This window comes from Geotrypetes seraphini, chromosome 4 (genome assembly GCF_902459505.1).
Source record: "Geotrypetes seraphini chromosome 4, aGeoSer1.1, whole genome shotgun sequence".
Lineage (NCBI taxonomy): Eukaryota > Metazoa > Chordata > Amphibia > Gymnophiona > Dermophiidae > Geotrypetes > Geotrypetes seraphini.
Window position 1 is genome coordinate 124,848,313 of NC_047087.1, and position 18,402 is coordinate 124,866,714.

The following is an 18,402-nucleotide window of genomic DNA, read 5'->3' on the forward strand; positions in this document are numbered from 1 at the left end:
GTAGGCGGAGTCTGCATGTCTGTTATAGCTGAACACAACTACAGCTAAAAGCGGCTCTGGGGGCCAAATTGTTTGTCCATTATATGTGAAAGTCTGTTATATGCGAGTCCGCTATATGCAGTGATTTTCTGCATGTTCATAAAGGCGCACGGCCGATAGTCCGTTTTAAGCGAGTCCTTTATAACGAGATTATACTGTATCAATATGTTTGTAAAAAAATTATGCATATAAATGAAACAGCCAAATACACATGTCTAAAATTTGACTCACCTGCTATAGTCTACAGCACATGTGTCACACACAAGGCCCATGGGCCGAATCAGGCCCGCCTGGCCTTTTTATGTGGCCCGCGACATTGTTCTTGATCTCTCCTTCTGAGCCCAGCATGCCCTCCCCTCCATGCCAGTCCGACACCAACGCCGCCCGACGGAAAGTCCGCCGACCTCGGCAGCGACTTGGCAGAGCTGTTTGTGGTTCCCCCTCCTGCCCTCCATCCGCCGCGGTCTACCAGGGCGGAAGCAGGAAGTTGCACGTCATTGGAGACAGCAGGCAAAAAGCAGGAGGAGGAGCCATGCATAGCACTCCCAAATCGCCAAGGTCAGCAGATTCCCTGGCCCACCAGTGACATCGGACCGGTGCTGGAGGGAAAGGCACGACGGGCTGTGAAGAGAGCGAGATGAAAGGAGAGAGGTTGGACCTGGGGTAGTGTGGAGAAAGAGGGAAAATGTTACTTGAAGGGAGAACCATTGGGAAGAGAAAGGGAGAAATGGTGGACCTGTGGGGAGGGAGGCAGCAGACAGGGAGAAAGATGGGATGGGGGGGCAGTTGGGAAGAGAAAGGGAGAGAAATTGAATCTGGAGATGGAAGAGGATGGAGAAATGTTAGGTCTGGGGATGGAAGGGAGAGAGAGATGCAGCATCTCTTTTTTTTTTTTTCCTTCCATCTCATTGTTCAGCATCAAGGTGGGAGGGAAGAAGAACAACAGAAAAGAGACGGAGCAAAATGATGGACCAAGAGGAGAGAGGAGGAGAGATAGAAGGAAATGGGAGGCTGGGAAAGGAGTGAGATGTGAAATAGGAGAGCTACAGAATAAGAGAAGATGGAAAACTGATAGGTAGCTGAAAATTTAAAAAGGAGAAGGATGAGAAAGAGGGCAAGATTTGAGTGGGAGAGGCAGAAAAGTTGAAAGGGAAAAATCAATATGTTGGAGACAGGGACTGGAGCAAGAGACAAGAAGAGAAAAAATAATAGACAGCAGACACTGGAAAGAGAATTAGAAGATAGACTGAGACCAAAAGCAAAATGATCAGACAACAAAAGGTAGAAAAAATAATTTTATTTTCTATTTTGTGATTACAATATGTCAGATTTGAAATATGTATCCTGCCAGAGCTGGTGTTAGAAAGCAAGCATGAACTAGGCCCTATGTTGGTATTGTTTAGTATACCTAATTTCTAAATTGTTTTTATGTAATTTTTATATTGTACACCACTTAGAAACCTGATTAAGCAGTTTAAAAATTTTTTTAATAAACTTGAATAGTCTTTTTAATTTATTTTGTAGCCAGCATGGGGTTGGAGAGGTTGCATCCCTATACTTCTACTAAGACTAACCCCCTCCTTTGCTGGCGAGCAGTGTGGGTTTTTGGCGCCCGCGTCAGCGATTGATCCGGCGTTCACAGGAGTCCTGTGAGCATCAGAGACACCACCGGCGCTGGGGCCAACACTACGCATCAGCAAAGGAGGGGGCAAGTATCTTAATAAAAAATCCAGCCCACAACTTAGCCTGCATTTTAGATTTTGGCCCCTTATATGATTTGAGTTTGATTGTTCATATACTGGTCTACAGTATATGAACAATAGGCAATTCAGTCACACGACAGACACAACCATGTTTGGATTTCATGTGAGTCAAGATATGAAAGTTAATCTGTTATTAAATCAAAAGCATGTAAATGGATTTCATGACTATTCACTCTGCCTATGCTGAAAGCCGGGCTGTTTGGCTCAAGGACTGGAGTCGTTGACCCCTGCTTAAATAATGTAATTAGTTGGTTATTACCTTGTCCTTTCCCTCTCTCCTCCTTCTCCAGAAGCAACTGGTACTTATAGAAGCTAGGATTTCAAAAAGAAGCTCCCAGTTAAAAATTGAAAATCACAGAGGGCAGAGCTTGGCCAAGAGTGAAGATGGCAGCATAATCTCACTGCTCTTTCCTACTTCACACACTTGAACATTCTGGAGGATTAAAATACATCCTTTTCTCTTTTTTTAAGTATTGCTTCACTAAATCTTAGGTATGGCTTCAGGAAAGCAAAATAAGGTGGATGCTGCTTTTACTTCAGGGGAAATGCCAAAAGAATGAAAGCTGATTCCCCTATACCTTCTTTTTTTTTTTTTTTTAATTCTTATTCATTTTCGAACTTACAATAAGTGTGACAATATGTCCAAACAAATTAACAATAAATATACCTTCTAAGATTCCTTTGCCTAAGAAATCAAATGAACTTATGGAGCAAGTAACAGCTGATCTCCAGATAATAAAAGAACTGCTCAAGGAGACTACATCTAAATTAAATGGTCTTCAAAGTGAGGTTGCTAACCTATCTCAGCAAATGGCAGTGAGCAATGCTCAGGTTGAACAATTGGAGCAGAGGATTGTGGCAGTAGAGGAGGTAGCTTGTCAGAGCCATTTGGATCACAAACTTATTGCACAGATGTCTGCTGATCTGGAGGAGATGGAGAACAGAAGCAGAAGGAATAAAGTCTGGATTTTAGGAATCCCGGAGGGATTGGAAGGGAAAAATCCTGTGGCATTCCTTACCACTCTCATCCCTGAAGTTTTATCCCTTCATTTTATGGAGCCGTTTGAAATTGAGAGAGTACACAGGGTGCCTTCTAGGATCCAGAGCAATCAGAAGGGACCAAGACCAATGTTAATTAAAGTACTGCATTTTAAACATGCAATGCAGATTTTTGAGGCTGCTAAACAGAAAAAAATCAGTGATTTGGAAATATAAAAAATTTCACTTCCTTCCAGATTTTGGCAGGCAGACAGCTGCTGTCAGAAAGCAGTTTTTGGATCTTTATGGGAGGTTCAAGGATTTAGGAGCAAAATAAGGGTTATTTTATCCCGCAGTCATGAGGGTTACATTCAATAATAACACAATTCAGTATTGGGATCCAAAGAAACTTGATGAATTTATTGATCAGCAATAACATCGTATGGATATTTAACTGTGAGTGATCTGACATTTGGTGAGGCAGTTAACCTGCTGTTATATTTATACCTTCAAGTATAAGCAATCCCACAATATTTTCTAGGTTATGTTTTGGTAGGATATTGAATTGTTTTTGATATCTTTTGTTGTTCGATTTGATTTTATTTCTATTGGGAATTATTTATTTGATTTGGAGTCGTTTAATGGGGAATCAGGGAGACTGGTGTACTCCTACCAATAGGAGCGAAGCTTTCATAAGGAAGAACCTCCCTCTTTAATGTTCTGGTGCTCTAATTGTAGAATGTTCACATCTGGGCTGAGATTTGCTCGAGGACAGAACTATGATGCAGGAGTTGCACTGAACACAGACTTGCTAGCGTAACTAGTTTTTAGGGGTTTTTCCAAGTTACGGTCAGCTTCCCATGTTTTCTATATCTGTGTGGGGAAGGCGGGACTCTCTGTTCCTTCTTTCTCGGCCTTCCCCCGCCTTTCCCTCCCTCCTCCCTGCCTGAGGTATTGCGAATCATCGCTTTTAGAGAGTGTGCTGAGCACACGTTGTCTTCCGGCTTGGGGAGATTGCTATCACTTGGGAGGAGGGCATCTCGAATCTGCTAATGGTCTCCAGTTGAAGAACAGCACTTATGGCTCTCCCGTCCGGCAACAGCAGCTCCATTTTTGGGCCTGACCTGGAGGTCCTTATCGTAGCCAGCAGGATAGCGGGCATCAGCGCTGCTCAGCATCTCTATCAGCACGGCTTCCAAAACTGATATATCCTAGAGGCAATGGGGTGCAGCGGGGGCAGAATCCAGATGGCTCACTTCATATGATTTGCTGGATGAAGAAGCACTGTCTAAAGAAAACCAACAGGTAGAAGTTGGAGGACACCCAACTTTTCCATTTACTTTTTATTCCAATTCAGGAAAGGTTGTTGATCCTGAATTAGTGGAATCTATGACTATTTTCTATAGCACTCTATTTGACCAGACTCGTGAGGTTTTTCACAGAGACTATGACCTTGCTGCTAGTGTTGGTGCATACATAAAGAACGAGATTGCTCACTATGCTCAGGAATGGGCAGGTGATAAAATATCTAAAAAACTGAAGCTGGCAATTCTTAACACCCTAATGAAACTGAAATGCTGCATTAGTGGGATCCATAGCATGGACCTGGTTGGGCTTAGCCCAGTTGGAGAATATAAAATACTTCCAGGTCTGGATTGTATATCCCCAGGTGGGTATGAAAGCCTTATTGAACATATACTGAAATCCCTCCCAAAAGACATTGTTTTTCTGAACAAACCTGTAAAAACCATACATTGGAAAAGCTGTTTTAGAGGGCAAACACTGCAAGAACGGACATTTCCAGTCAAGGTTGAGTGTGATAATGGAGAAATTTTTACGGCAGATCATGTGATTTTCACTGTGTCACTGGGCTACTTGAAAGAACATTGTAACACTTTCTTCCACCCCCACTACCTTCCAATAAAGTTCAAGCCATTAGAAAGATGGGATTTGGGACAAACAACAAAATAATCCTTGAGTTTGAGAAGCCGTTCTGGGAACCAGACCGTCACTTGATAAAACTCATTTGGGAGGATGAATCTTCGTTTGTTGATGCAGGGCCTGATTTACAGAAGGTCTGATTCAAAAAGCTCATTGGTTTTATTGTCTTTGAGCTACCACAACAGTATGGCCATGTTCTATGTGGTTTTCTTCCTGGGAATGAGGCTGAATTCATGGAAACACTGACAGATGCTGAAAGTGATTTCATTAACTGAGGTCCTTCGACTCTTCACAGGAAATCCAAAGATTCCACCACCCATAAATATTCTGAGAACCAAATGGCACAGCAGTATGTTCACTAAAGGCTCATATAGTTATGTGGCAGTTGGATGTTCAGGAGATAACATTGACACAATTGCTGAGCCACTTCCTGAAGGGCCAACTGAGTCCAAGCCTTTGCAGGTTCTTTTTGCTGGAGAGGTCACACACCGAAAAAGAGAGAAAAAAAAAGGGAAAAGGAGGAAGGGAAAAAAAAAAGGAATTGATTTTATATGGTTGATTATCTGATAGCTGGTTACTGAGTTAGTTAGCTCTCTCTAAGTACTTCTTTTACCTGCTAATTGCTCTTTGATAAAGATAAGTTGGATTTTAAGGTTACCATATACTTAACGTGACTATTTTTTTCATCAAAACGGGACATCTATTAATATCCAGCTGCCTGCCTGCCTACCTCCTCCCCCCCCACCGCGGAAAACAAAAGCCTCCCTCCAGGCCCGATTTAAACTTCCCCCCCCCCCGGTCCACCGCTGGTGCTCCTCTGCTTACCTCCCGCTAATCACGCCCAGAAGCCTTCTTCCCGACATCAATTCTGACGTCGGAGAGGACGTTCCGGACCAGCCAGGCAGCGATTCGCTGGCCCGGAACGTCCTCTCTGATGTCAGAATTGACGTCGGGAAGAAGGTTCCGAGTGTGACAGGGAGGTAAGCAGAGGAGCAGCGGTGGTGGACCTGAGGGGGAAGTTTAAATCGGGCCTGGAGGGAGGCTTTTGTATGTTTTTTTTTGGTGCAGCAGGGGAGGGACAGGAAGCGATTGCCTGTCCCATTGTCCCCGTGCACAGCTTCGGGACGCTGTAAGAACATAAGAACATAAGAAATGCCTCTACTGGGTCAGACCTGAGGTCCATCGTGCCCAGCAGTCCGCTCACGCGGCGGCCCAACAGGTCCAGGACCTGTGCAGTAATCCTCTATCTATACCCCTCTATTCCCTTTTCCAGCAGAAAGTTGTCCAATTCCCTCTTGAACCCCAGTACCGTACTCTGCCCTATCACGCCCTCTGGAAGCGCATTCCAGGTGTCCACCACACGCTGGGTAAAGAAGAACTTCCTAGCATTCGTTCTGAATCTGTCCCCTTTCAACTTTTCTGAATGCCCTCTTGTTCTTTTATTTTTTGAAAGTGTGAAGAATCTGTCCCTCTCTACTCTCTCTATGCCCTTCATGATCTTGTAAGTCTCTATCATATCTCCTCTAAGTCTTCTCTTCTCCAGGGAAAAAAGTCCCAGCTTTTCCAATCTCTCAGCGTATGAAAGGTTTTCCATCCCTTTTATCAGACGTGTCGCTCTCCTCTGAACCCTCTCGAGTATCGCCATATCCTTCTTAAGGTACGGCGACCAATATTGGATGCAGTACTCCAGATGCGGACGCACCATTGCTCGATACAATGGCAAGATAACTTCTTTCGTTCTGGTTGTAATACCCTTTTTGATGATGCCTAGCATTCTATTTGCCTTCTTAGCAGCCGCTGTACACTGTGCCGACGGCTTCATTGTCAAGTCCACCATCACCCCCAGGTCTCTTTCTTGGGTACTCTCATTTAAAAACATCCCTCCCATCGTATAGTTGTACCTCGGGTTTCTGTTTCCCACATGTAATACTTTACATTTCTCAACATTGAACTTCATCTGCCATCTCGTTGCCCATTCCCCTAGTTTGTTCAAGTCCCTTTGCAGTTTTTCACAGTCTTCTTTAGTCCGAGCTCTACTAAATAGTTTAGTGTCATCTGCAAATTTTATTATCTCACACTTCGTCCCTGTTTCCAGATCATTTATGAATACATTAAATAGCAGCGGCCCTAGTACTGAGCCCTGCGGGACCCCACTCGTGACCTTCCTCCAGTCCGAGTAGTGGCCCTTCACTCCCACCCTCTGTCTCCTACCCGCCAACCAGCTTCTGATCCATCTATGTACATCTCCTTCCACCCCATGGTTCTTCAGTTTCCGGAGTAGGCGTTCATGGGGCACCTTGTCAAAGGCTTTTTGGAAATCAAGATATATGATGTCTTTGGGGTCTCCATTGTCCATCCGTTTGTTAATTCCTTCGAAGAAGTGCAATAAGTTAGTTAGGCAAGATCTTCCCTTGCAGAAACCGTGTTGGCTGGTTATCAGAAGTTTGTTTCTTTCAAAATGTTCATCAATTTTTTCTTTTATCAGTGTTTCTGCCATTTTCCCCGGTACCGAGGTCAGACTCACTGGTCTGTAATTTCCTGGGTCACCTTTTGATCCCTTTTTAAAGATGGGCGTAACATTGGCTATCTTCCAGTCCTCCGGGATCACGCCTGTTTTCAGGGATAGATTGCAAATTTGCTGCAGTAGTTCCGCTATTTCCTCCCTGAAAACGGGACATTTTGGCGTCCCGAAGCTGTGTGTGGGGACAACGGAACAGGGGATCCGAAAACAGGACTGTCCCGTTCAAAACGGGATGTATGGTCACCTTAGGTATTCTATTCCGACATGAGGAAGGAGGGTTTGATCTCCAAACATTAATCAAAAATGTATTACATAGTAACATAGTAGATGATGGCAGATAAAGACCCAAATAGTCCATTCAGTATGCCCAACCTGATTCAATTTAAATTTTTTTAAATTTTTTCTTCTTAGTTATTTCTGGGGTTCATAGTCATTCGCGTGTGAGACACCAGCGTGCCGACAATCAAGCGCAGACAATTTGGCGCAAAGCACCAGAGCGCCGTGGTAAAACTTACTTTTATAGAAGCGGGGTGTGAGTGGGGAACCCCCCCTTTACTTCATAATGTTTGCGCTGCCGTTGGGGAGGTTGGGGAGTTGGAACCCTCCATTATAAAGAAAACGGAACTTTTTCTGATTTTTTCAGGAAAAATTCAGTTTTCTGTATAATGTGGGGGGTGGCACCCCCCACACAACCCCAATGGCAACGCGAACAGTATGAAGTAAAATGGGGGATTCCCCCCACACCCCCCGTCAGAGCTCTTTAAAAGTAAGTTTTCCCACGGTGCCCTGGTGTCTTGCGCCAAATTGTCTGCGTTCGATTGTCAGCGCGCTGGTGTCTCGCGTGCTTTTGTCCCGTCACCATTTCTGGGCAAGAATCCAAAGCTCTACCCTGCACTGTGCTTGGATTCCTACTGTCGAAATCTCCGTCAAAACCTACTCCACCCATCTACACCCTCCCAGCCATTGTAGCCCTCTCCAGACCATACTTCCCCAAATGGCCATATATAGACCGTGCAAGTCTGCCCAGTACTGGCCTTAGTTCAATATTTAATATTATTTTCTGATTCTAGATCCTCTGTGTTCATCCCATGCTCCTTTAAACTCCGTCACCGTTTTCTTCTCCACCACCTCTCTCGGGAGCGCATTCCAGGCATCCACCACCATCTCCGTAAAGTAGAATTTCCTAATATTGCTCTTGAATCTACCACCTCAAATTATGTCCTCTGGTGTTACCATTTTCCTTTCTCTGGAAAAAATTTTGTTCTACGTTAATAAGGTCTGAATCATATCCCCCCTGTCCCTCCTTTCCTCTAGGATATACATATTCAAGGCTTCCAGCCTCTTTTCATATGTCTTCTGGCGCAAGCCTCCTATCATTTTTGTCACCCTACTCTGGACCGCTTCAAGTGTTCTTACATCCTTCACCAGATACGGTCTCCAAAACTGAACACAATGCTCCAAGTGGGGCCTTACCAATGACCTGTACAGGGGCATCAACACCTTCTTCCTTCTACTGGCTACACCTCTCTACACAGCCCAGCATCCTCCTGGCAGCAGCCATCGCTTTGTCATACTGTTTTTTCGCCTGTAGATCTTTGGACACTATCACCCCAAGGTTCCTCTCCCCCTCCGTGCATATCAGCTTCTCACCTCCCAGCATATACGGTTCCTTCTGATTATTAATCCCCAAATGCATTACTCTGCATTTCTTTGCATTGAATTTTAGTTGCCAGATATTAGACCATTCCTCTAACTTTTGTAGATCCTTTTTCATGTTTTCCACTCCCTCCTCAGTGTCTACTCTGTTACAAATATTGGTATCATCTGTAAAAAGGCACACTTTTCCTTCTAACCCTTCAGCAATGTCACTCACAAACATATTGAACAGGATCGGCCCCCAGCACTGAACCCTGAGGGACTCCCATACTCACCTTTCCTTCCTCCGAATGACTTCCATTAACCACCACCCTCTGGCGTCTGTCTGTCAACCAGTTTCTAATGCAGTTCTCCACTTTGGGTCTTAACTTCAGCCCTTCAAGTTTGTTCATGAGTCTCCTATTGTTCAATAAAAAGATATCATCTTATTTCCATTTTCATTATTTATTAAAGTATTTTAATACGGTTACCACACTACTTTATCCTAAACTAAAAATAAAATTCATTTTTCCTACCTTTGTTGACTGGTCATTTACTTTTTCTAAATATGTTGGTCCCAGACTCTGGTTTTTCCTTTCCTTGTTTTCTTCTTTCCTCTTAACTCTCTTGCCAAGATTTCCCATCAAATTTTCTCTTCTTTCTTCTCCTTTTTCACTCAGCTTTCTTCAATTTATTTTTATGCCTCTGTACAGATTTAATTATTTTCTACTATACAGTCCTTTTTTTTTACTACATCTACCTATGGTTTGCTATCCTTTTTTCCCTTACCCTGGCTCTCCTATCTCACTCCCTCTTCCCAGTCTCTCAATAACTCTATCCTCTTTGTTTTCCTCCCCATGAAGCATTTGCCCCTCTCCCTCTTCCTCCCAGTGTATGCCCTCTTTCTTTCCCCTTCCTTCCAGTGTGTGCCGTCTTTCTCCCCTCTTATGTCTAGCATCTACCCTTTTAATCTGCACTCCTCTCCATACAGCATCTGCCCTCTTTTTCTGCACCCTCTTCTCCCTACTTCCATCCCTTTTTCTCTGCACCCTCTCTCTCCCTACTTCCATCCCCTTTTCTCTGCTCCCTTTCCATCCAGTAACTGCCCCCTCTCTCATCCCCTTCCACCGTACTTGTCAGGCAGTACTTTTAAGATTGTCCTGCAGACAGTAGTCTTATCAGGTCTTGATTACTGCAATTTTTTTTAGACATACCTATGTCCCTCTTTCTCTGCTCCCTTCTATTCAATATCTGGCCCCTCTCTCTCTCCCCATTTCCACCCAGAGCTTGTCATCTTTCTCTCTGACATCCCTCACCCTCCCCCCCCCCCCTCATCCAGCATCTGGCCCTACTCTCTCCCCAATTTCATCCAGTGTCTGCATCCCCCCCAAGTCATCCAGCATCTGCTTTGCTCTTCCTCCTTTCTATACAGTGTTTGTTCCCTCTCCCCTCTCCATCTGGTGTCTGTCCTCTGTCCTCACCCTTATCCAGCATCTGCCTTCTTTCTTCCCCCATATCATTCAGGGTCTGCTCCCTCTTTCCCCATTCTATCTAGCATTTGTCCCCTCCATCCCCCCTTTCAATCTAGCACCTGCCCCCTCTCTCTGCCTCATTCAGCATCTGCCCCTTCTTCTCCCTTTCTGCTAGCATTTTTTTTCACTCCACCTCCATTTGGCATCTGCCCTTCTCTTTCTCCCTCTCTCCAGCATCTCTTTCTCCCCCTCCATCCGGTGTCTACCCCATCTCTCCTCCTAACACTCCTAACCCTGCAGCTGCTGCTGTTGGAGTGCAGAGGCAAAAACAAAGAAAAATACTTTGCAGGGCCTCACTGTTCATGCTCGCGGCTGCTGGCCCTGCTCCCTCTGACATCATTTCCTATTCTGAAGCAGGGTCGGCAGGCTTGAGCTTGAACAGTGCTGTCCTACAAAGTTTATTGATTTGTTTTTGCCTCTGCAGACCAGAAGCAGTAGCGTGTTGGGAGTGGGGAGTTATTGATGGTCTCCTCCCCCTGAGGATTTTTGGGGGTGCCAAGGCACCTGTGGCTCTCCCCCCCCCCCATTCTGACGCCTATGAGAGGGATTGGGATAAGTTGTGCAGCATAATTTTGAACAGATTAAAGGAGAGATAGTTTAGTGGGAATCCTGTAGAAGCAGGCTGCTGTAGTTTAATGTTCAATATATGGTCACTTATTCTCATAATAAAAATCTGACTGACCATCTTTGTATTTTAAATGACTTCTGAGGTTTATGGGGGTCATAAAAAATGATGGCACTGCTCTATTTGCTCCATTACAAATGAAGGATCTACTGTGAAAACCGAGGATAAGGACTTTACAATTAAGTGTAACACCACATAGAAGTCTAAGGGAGTTATTTATTGTGAATTGACTTATATTGGCCAAACTTCTCATTTTTTTAAAACTCAGATGATAGGACACAGACTTTGTATTTCAAAAAAAGAAAGAGGAAACCCCTATGGGTCCGACATTGTATACAGTTTCACTATGAATATGAAGATCTGTGGTCCATTTTAATAGCTCAACCTGGGAGATGGTGAGAGGTGGGAAGTAATGAGAGTTTGATGGATAAGGATTTAAGCAAAGGACACATTTTGGTGATGTAATGATGAAATATACAGTTTTCTGTACTGTTTAATGAAGTTTTGCTGGTCAGATCTCAAGCAAGTTCATAAATCTTTATCTGTTTGGGGTGAATCCATATTGAAATAAGTTGTCCACTGAATTATGCCAAGATACAATAGAAAGGGCCTCATTGATAGAAAGCTTAGGGTTACCATATGGCTAAAAGAAAAAAAAGGACGGAATGAGGCATCTGGGTTTTACTTTCACTGAAAGCAATGGAAGTATGAAGGACAGATAGAGACATCTGGGTCTTACTTTCATTGAAAACAATGGAAGTAAAACCTGGATGTCTCAATCCATCCCCCCCTTTTAGAGCCATATGGTAACCCTACGAAAGCTGGGTCATTAGAGTTGTCAAAACATTCCTTGACATATATTTATGAGTTTGTATTCTGCTTTTTCTTAGAGAAGCCAGATGCATTGGGGGTAAATCTGGGACTGGGTCGTCATCTCCACATGAAGTATGTTGGCAATTTGCTGCAATTATGATCCCTTAAGCTAGATTTCATTGAAAGATTCTTCTCCATTTCTCTTCTGTCCTCACCCCTTTCCCCTACTACAGGAGGATGTTCCCAGTCCTAAAAATCAGTGTTTCTGGCTTGGATCCAAACGCCATGTACTCCTTTTTGCTGGACTTCGCTCCTGCTGACAGCCACCGCTGGAAGTACGTGAATGGAGAATGGGCGCCAGCTGGGAAACCAGAGCCTCCTAGCCACAGCTGTGTCTACATCCACCCAGATTCACCCAACTTTGGGGCGCACTGGATGAAGGCCCCCATCTCCTTTAGCAAAGTCAAACTCACCAACAAGCTGAATGGAAGCGGGCAGGTCTGGGGCCTCTTTTTCCTATCACACAGTGCTTTACGATCCAGAAAAATATCAAGTGTCCATTTATGCAATTAGAGTATTCTTACCAAGCCCTCTTCACCCACTCCAGCCAATTATTCTCCAGAGACCACATGTAAACAGGAATAAACAGCTCTTAATTGCCACTTTTAAATTTTTAATGGACTTCCTGATGTTAAAAAAAAGCATGGCATGTTTTTACTTAATCACTCAGAGCCTTTCAGTCATCTTGTGTTGTGTTTGTATATATTTTTTTTTACATAGGAGTTTCAAAGGAAAATCGTTTGTAGGTATTTGCTGTTTTGTTAGTCCCTGCATTGGTTGGTGTAAGTGGGATGTTGGCAAGCATATAATACTTGAGTAAAAGCCGGCTCTTAATGAAATAATTGCCATGTTTAATTTTGAATTATAATAATTATCAATATTGGTTTGAATCGGCTTTGGAGAAAAAGTAGGTAGAGTTATGACCTTATCTTTGAAGCCCTTAGCTTGTAAAAGGGAGAGCTAGAAAATTTTTATTACAGAGCTGAAAATTGTATAGCCGGTGGTGATTTTGACTAAAACTCTTATGCTGAGAAAAGTTAATAATTTATCTAGACAAAATTGAGCAATGTTTTCCTGGGATGATTTTTATTCATGTCAAAGATCACTAGACAAGGATTGACACTGCAACTCAGTGAAGCAGGAAATCACGCTTTATTTCCCCTCTGTGTAGAATTGATCTGGCTTGAGTGTACTAGATGGTGGGGGAAGGGGAGAAAGGGATGCCTCTGCTGGTTAAGTACCAGTGCTAAAAGGTAAACTGACAAGGAAGCATCCTTCAATCCGGAGCATCCCAAACTATGGGTCGGAACCACAAATGAGGTCACAAAACCTGGGTGGCCTGGCTGGCCTGGGTGGCCTTTTCATAGGTGCTTCATTATTTGGCACCTCCAGGGGGGTCTCACAATTCAATCTGGCTAACAGGCACACAAAGATTTAGAAGCATTGCTTCAAGCTGTCTGACTGGTGAGAGTCCCTTTACTTGCCTAGCCATATCATCTGGGGAAAGAGGAGACAAGAAGAAGAAAAAGACACACACAAACAGATACTTGTGAAAAATTCACATTCAAGTCTCTTGAGACCGGTGCATGTCACACAGCCACAGAGAGGGCTCATTATGGCTATCTTCCACTGACAGAGAAAAGACAGCACTGAGGGCTTCAGTCTCAGAAGGTTGAACCAATACTAAGGGGGTTTTGTGTCATCCATGTGTTCTATTTAGGGAAGGGGGGAGGGGAGAAGTAAAACATGGGGAAGGAAGATCCTCGAGCAATACACTGATGGGTTACAAAAGCCATGTAGGCCCCGGATATGACTCCGGCTGTTCATTAGATGGCACAATTGGAAAAAGCTATTGATGAAGATAAGTAACTACAGTATCTGTTAGTTTTTTTAGCCGTTGGGGTGGTGTACTTAAGATAATTTTGAACACATCAAGTGATAGAACATTAAGACATAACTGAAGATTAAGTGAGTTGAAAAAAAGAGAAAATTAATATAAATAAATAAAATCAGTTTTTTTTGGCCAATGACTGAAATATGGAGCGAAAATAAGGACTGAAAAAAAACTACGCTGATAACATTAGTCGATGAAAAGACTCCGCGTAGTGCTCCAACTCTGAGGCCTTTTTCCTGATGATTAATTAAGTAATTAAATAAGTAATCCATCAATATACTATTGGAATGTTAAATACACCCCTCTAGATCATATGGGTTAGTCATGAACGACAGTTCTACAACTGGGCTTTGCACATCTAAGTAAGTGCACTAAGTTCTATTCTATAACACAGTAGCATAGTAAATGACAGCAGATAAAGACCTGCATGGTCCATCCAGTCTGCCCAACAATAACATTCATTGTCAAGGCAATGTTGACTCAACAGTCTAGTAATTATTCAGTTTACCTGCTAAGTTCCACTATAAGATGTCCTCCCCTCCCACCCCCACCCCTGAGATAGGTAAGCCCTGCACTCGGATGATATGAATGTGGCATGTGAGTGTTATAGTGCTTAACTACAAGGAGATGTAAACATGGAGATTAGAGAGGCCAATAGGGATTCAGTGCAGAAGTTGGGTCTGAAGCCATATTGGTAAGCTAAGAGGATGGAGAATCTTTCTAAGTAGGAAGAGAGCTGGGTAGATATGATAGACTCGAGCAGTTTGGTGAGGAGAGGGATATTTGCTATTGGACGGTAGTTGGATGGTATGGAGGAGTCTAGGTCAGCTTTTTTCAGTAAAGGGGTCAATGCGATGTGTCCCATTTCAGTGGAGAATAGGCCTGATAATAGGGCAGAATTTATGAGTTTGGTAAGAGATGTGATGGCCTGTGCAGGGATTTTCTCAAATAGGTAGGAGGCTGGCTCTGCAAAACCGGATATTCAGTGCTGAAACCTGGACAGAACCTGCATTGAATATCTAGGAATAATGCCAGCGGCAGTTAGTAAAACACTGAGCACCACCAGCTGAATAACAACCACTGTACTTTTTAATTTTTTGGCCGTTTTTCCAAGTTATGTTTAGAGTGGCTTACAGAATTCTTATACTTTTTTAAAATCCATGTACAATAAGGGCCCAGGAGAATGCTGTGGTCCAACCTTGACAAAGGAAGGGAATAAGGAAAGAGTGCAGGGGTCCAGCCTTTGAGTAGAGGAGAGAAGAGGAAGCATGCTGGCATCTGTTCGATTGAGGGTGGGGTAGGAAGGGTGGATGCTGGATTTCCAAATCTGTACTCAAGGTGAGTTATAATCAGATTAGTTGGTGAAAGTAGGCCAAAGGTTTTATGATCTAATAGAGAGGGGATGAGAGAGAGAAAGCTGGGGGGTCTGTCTATTGAAGAACCAGTATTGAAGTCTATCTTGGGGTGAGTAGAAAGGGAGAAATGTTTAGGTTTTAACTCCATTATCAAAATACCAGCATATATCTTCAAATATTCAATAGTGTCCATAAATATAGCATTAAATTTTTTAAAAAAAATAAATTATAATGTGAAAAGTGCTCAGTGTCCTTTGTCTCCTGCACAGACGGTGCCGCTAAGAGAACAAGTTTGGGACCATCATAACACTCTTCCGTCCCAATACAAACAAGTTATTAGAATGGCTACTTATGGAAGTGGAAAAGGTAGCACTTATCTTATATTGGAGGTAACTGATTTTGTTCCTTCATCATAACCAAATAGTGGCCCGGCAGGAATTTTTATTTGCTATTGTGCTTTAAAGTGACTGGTGTGTGCTCATAAGGTTGTACATAAAACGACTGCTCATCTACTCAGACATGAGTTTCACCCAAGAGGGCTTCCTCGGGAAGAGATTAATTGAAGCAGAGCTCCCCATTCCCCTTTGATTTTACTACCCTGCATGGGTGATCTTCCCCTGCCCCTTGCCTGTATTTTAGGCTATCTTCCCACATTCATTCCCCCTCCCCTTTGGGGTACAGGGGGGAGCAGGGGAATGGGGCAGGGCCAGAGCCCATTGAAGGATTACCGTATTTTTACGTAGATAACGTGCACCTGTGTAAAACGCGCACACGGGTATAGCGCAAGGGAAACCAAAATATATGTAAAAAAAATTTTATATACCGCGCATGCTGCCCCGACTCTCCGGTCGCCGCCCAACTCTCCTTTCGCCCGCCCCGACTCTCCTCTGGCCACCCCGACTCTGACATCAGAGAAAGGGCGGGACCACCGGAAGACAAAGCAGCGCAGACGCAGGGCTCACAGAAGGGCCGGGACCGCCAAGAGGAAGCAGCAGGACACCGGTAGGAGCTTCTACATGATGAGGGGGGGGGGGTCGGGAGGCTGTGGGGGTGCGAGCGGTCCTTCAGGGTGGGGGTGTGGGTGCAGGTGGGAGTGCGTGCGAGCGGTCCTTCGGGGTGGGGTTGCGGGTACGGGTGCGTGCGAGCAGTCCTTCAGGGTGGGGGTGCGAGCGGTCCTGCAGGGGGGTGAACCGGACGTTGGGGGGGAACTATGTAAAAAAAATTTGTAAAACGCGCTCACGCGTATAACGCGCAAGGTTATGCATGGTTTGTAAAAATCGTGTATAACGCGCGCGTTATATGCGTGAAAATACGGTAATCCTACCCTGCTTATTCTGCATATATGACAGAGGTGATTGATTTTGCAAGTGTTTCATTGAACTACAGTTTGAAGAAGTATGATCATGTGACACCATTCTAACGCGAGTTACACTGGCTCCCGATGGAGGCTCGTGTACTGTTTAAGTTGGGTTGTCTTTACTATAAGGTTGTGAATGGCACTGCTCCTATCTATATGACTGATAGATTGCTTATAGCATCTTACAAATACAGTAGAAGATCTCATGCCCTGTTCATTTTCCCATCGCTTCAAGGTTGTAAAAGTAAGAAATTCTTGGATCATACATTAGCATTTCAGGCAGCTTCCTACGACAAAGAATTTCGACTGCTGTTACGTAGAGCTTGTTCTTACAAACACTTTAGAACTCTCAAAGTATTTGGCCAAATAGTCCTAGGCGTCTTTTATGACATTTTATTATTAATTTTTTTGTTAACCACATTGAACTTCTGGTTACGCAGTCTATAAGCATGATGTTATGTTATGTTCTGCATAGGGATCTATAGCAGTTTGACTGGTTCTGTTTTCCCAGTAGAGGTATATTGGTACTCTAGGGCCTGCCATTATATTATATTTGCAATGCTGCCTTGTCATAGGAAAGGTGGTTTTTGTTTGAGTCCTGCCCATTTACGCTGATATGAGATGACAGGTTGCTATAAAATTTGAGTGTGTTTTTGTGATGTATCACAATGTGAAGGGAGTTTGCTTTCCTGTTTAAAAGATCTAATTATGAAGACAAGATGTACCATACTGGGCTCAGCTTCCTTGGACTCTCAGGGCTTCCATTTAACTCTCTACCCAGACTTTCAAATCTTGCAGACTTTTGGATATTAAAGTTCCTTAGATCTTCCACCTATTTCTGCAGAACCAGAATAGGTTTCCTGATTCATTACCATAGTAACAGATAAATTGCCCTGCCTCACTTCTCCAGGGAGAATTTCTTCTGTAAGAACCCTTTTCTCCCTGATACCGTTTCATATTCTCCAACTGTGTGCTGATGCTATGAAATATCTCCTGCTGACTTTGTTGTTTTTGTTCAAGATCCCTGTTCTTTGAGTCTAGAGATCTAAGCTTCTCAACCACTGCTTTCAACTGCCGAATGGCTTCAGACAGCATATCTGCTGTTTTTACTCCCACTTAATTTCTTCTCTACAGAATCTTAATATTTCTCTTTCTTTCAGCACCTAAGTTCTCTTCTTCCTCAGACCATATGATCAGCAGAGCCAACAGATCTTCCTAACACAAACTTTCTAGTTCTTTAGATCTCCTCTTTGCTTCCAACCTCAGGGAATCATCACACACAGCCCAATAACTAGATGCTTCCTTAGAGCCTCCTCCACATCAATTATCGCTGTAGCCTTTCAGTCAAGAATTTTATTCATCTTTTCTTGAAGACAACAGCCAAAAATACAAACTGTTTCCCCTGGTAACTGCTTCCAGGCAGTTACCAGGGGAAACACATTGAGAGAAACTTTATCCCCAAACTCCTTTGCCAACCATAAAAATAGTTCTACCACATCATGCTTGTCTCGGGGTCGATACAGTTTTATTATTTCATAAGCTGAGCCTCTTAAATGGTCAAGTACTACATCCCACTGATCCTCTGGAGGAACGCTCAACACTTTCAATGCTGACCTTGCTTTCTCAATTGATAACCCCCAAAATTGGGTATTCGCTTATCTCTAGGAATGCACAGTGCTGTAGCCTGTTATGTCTGCTGTGAAACAGTAGGAATTTCACTGACCTCTATAACAGCACAGGCCAGTCTGATGCTCCGTTTCCTTCTCTAAGGCAATGGCTTGTTGCTGGAATAGTTCCTTAAGATCGTCCATTTCTCTTCTCCACTTGGGTTCCATCTTCTTCACACTACCTGAGTTTCTAGAACCAAAGATCCGTGGATCGCCCAAAGA

The 18,402-nt window shown here is 43.6% G+C and overlaps 1 protein-coding gene across 1 annotated transcript in view; it reads left to right on the top strand.

Annotated features, from left to right (window-relative positions):
- Window positions 1–18,402, top strand: part of TBX19 (T-box transcription factor 19) — a 95,919-nt gene that overhangs the window by 19,320 nt on the left and 58,197 nt on the right. Inside the window, exon 2 of the mRNA XM_033942921.1 lies at window positions 12,081–12,345. Coding sequence (XP_033798812.1) covers window positions 12,081–12,345 — 265 coding nt within the window. The remainder of the gene's footprint in view (window positions 1–12,080; window positions 12,346–18,402) is intronic.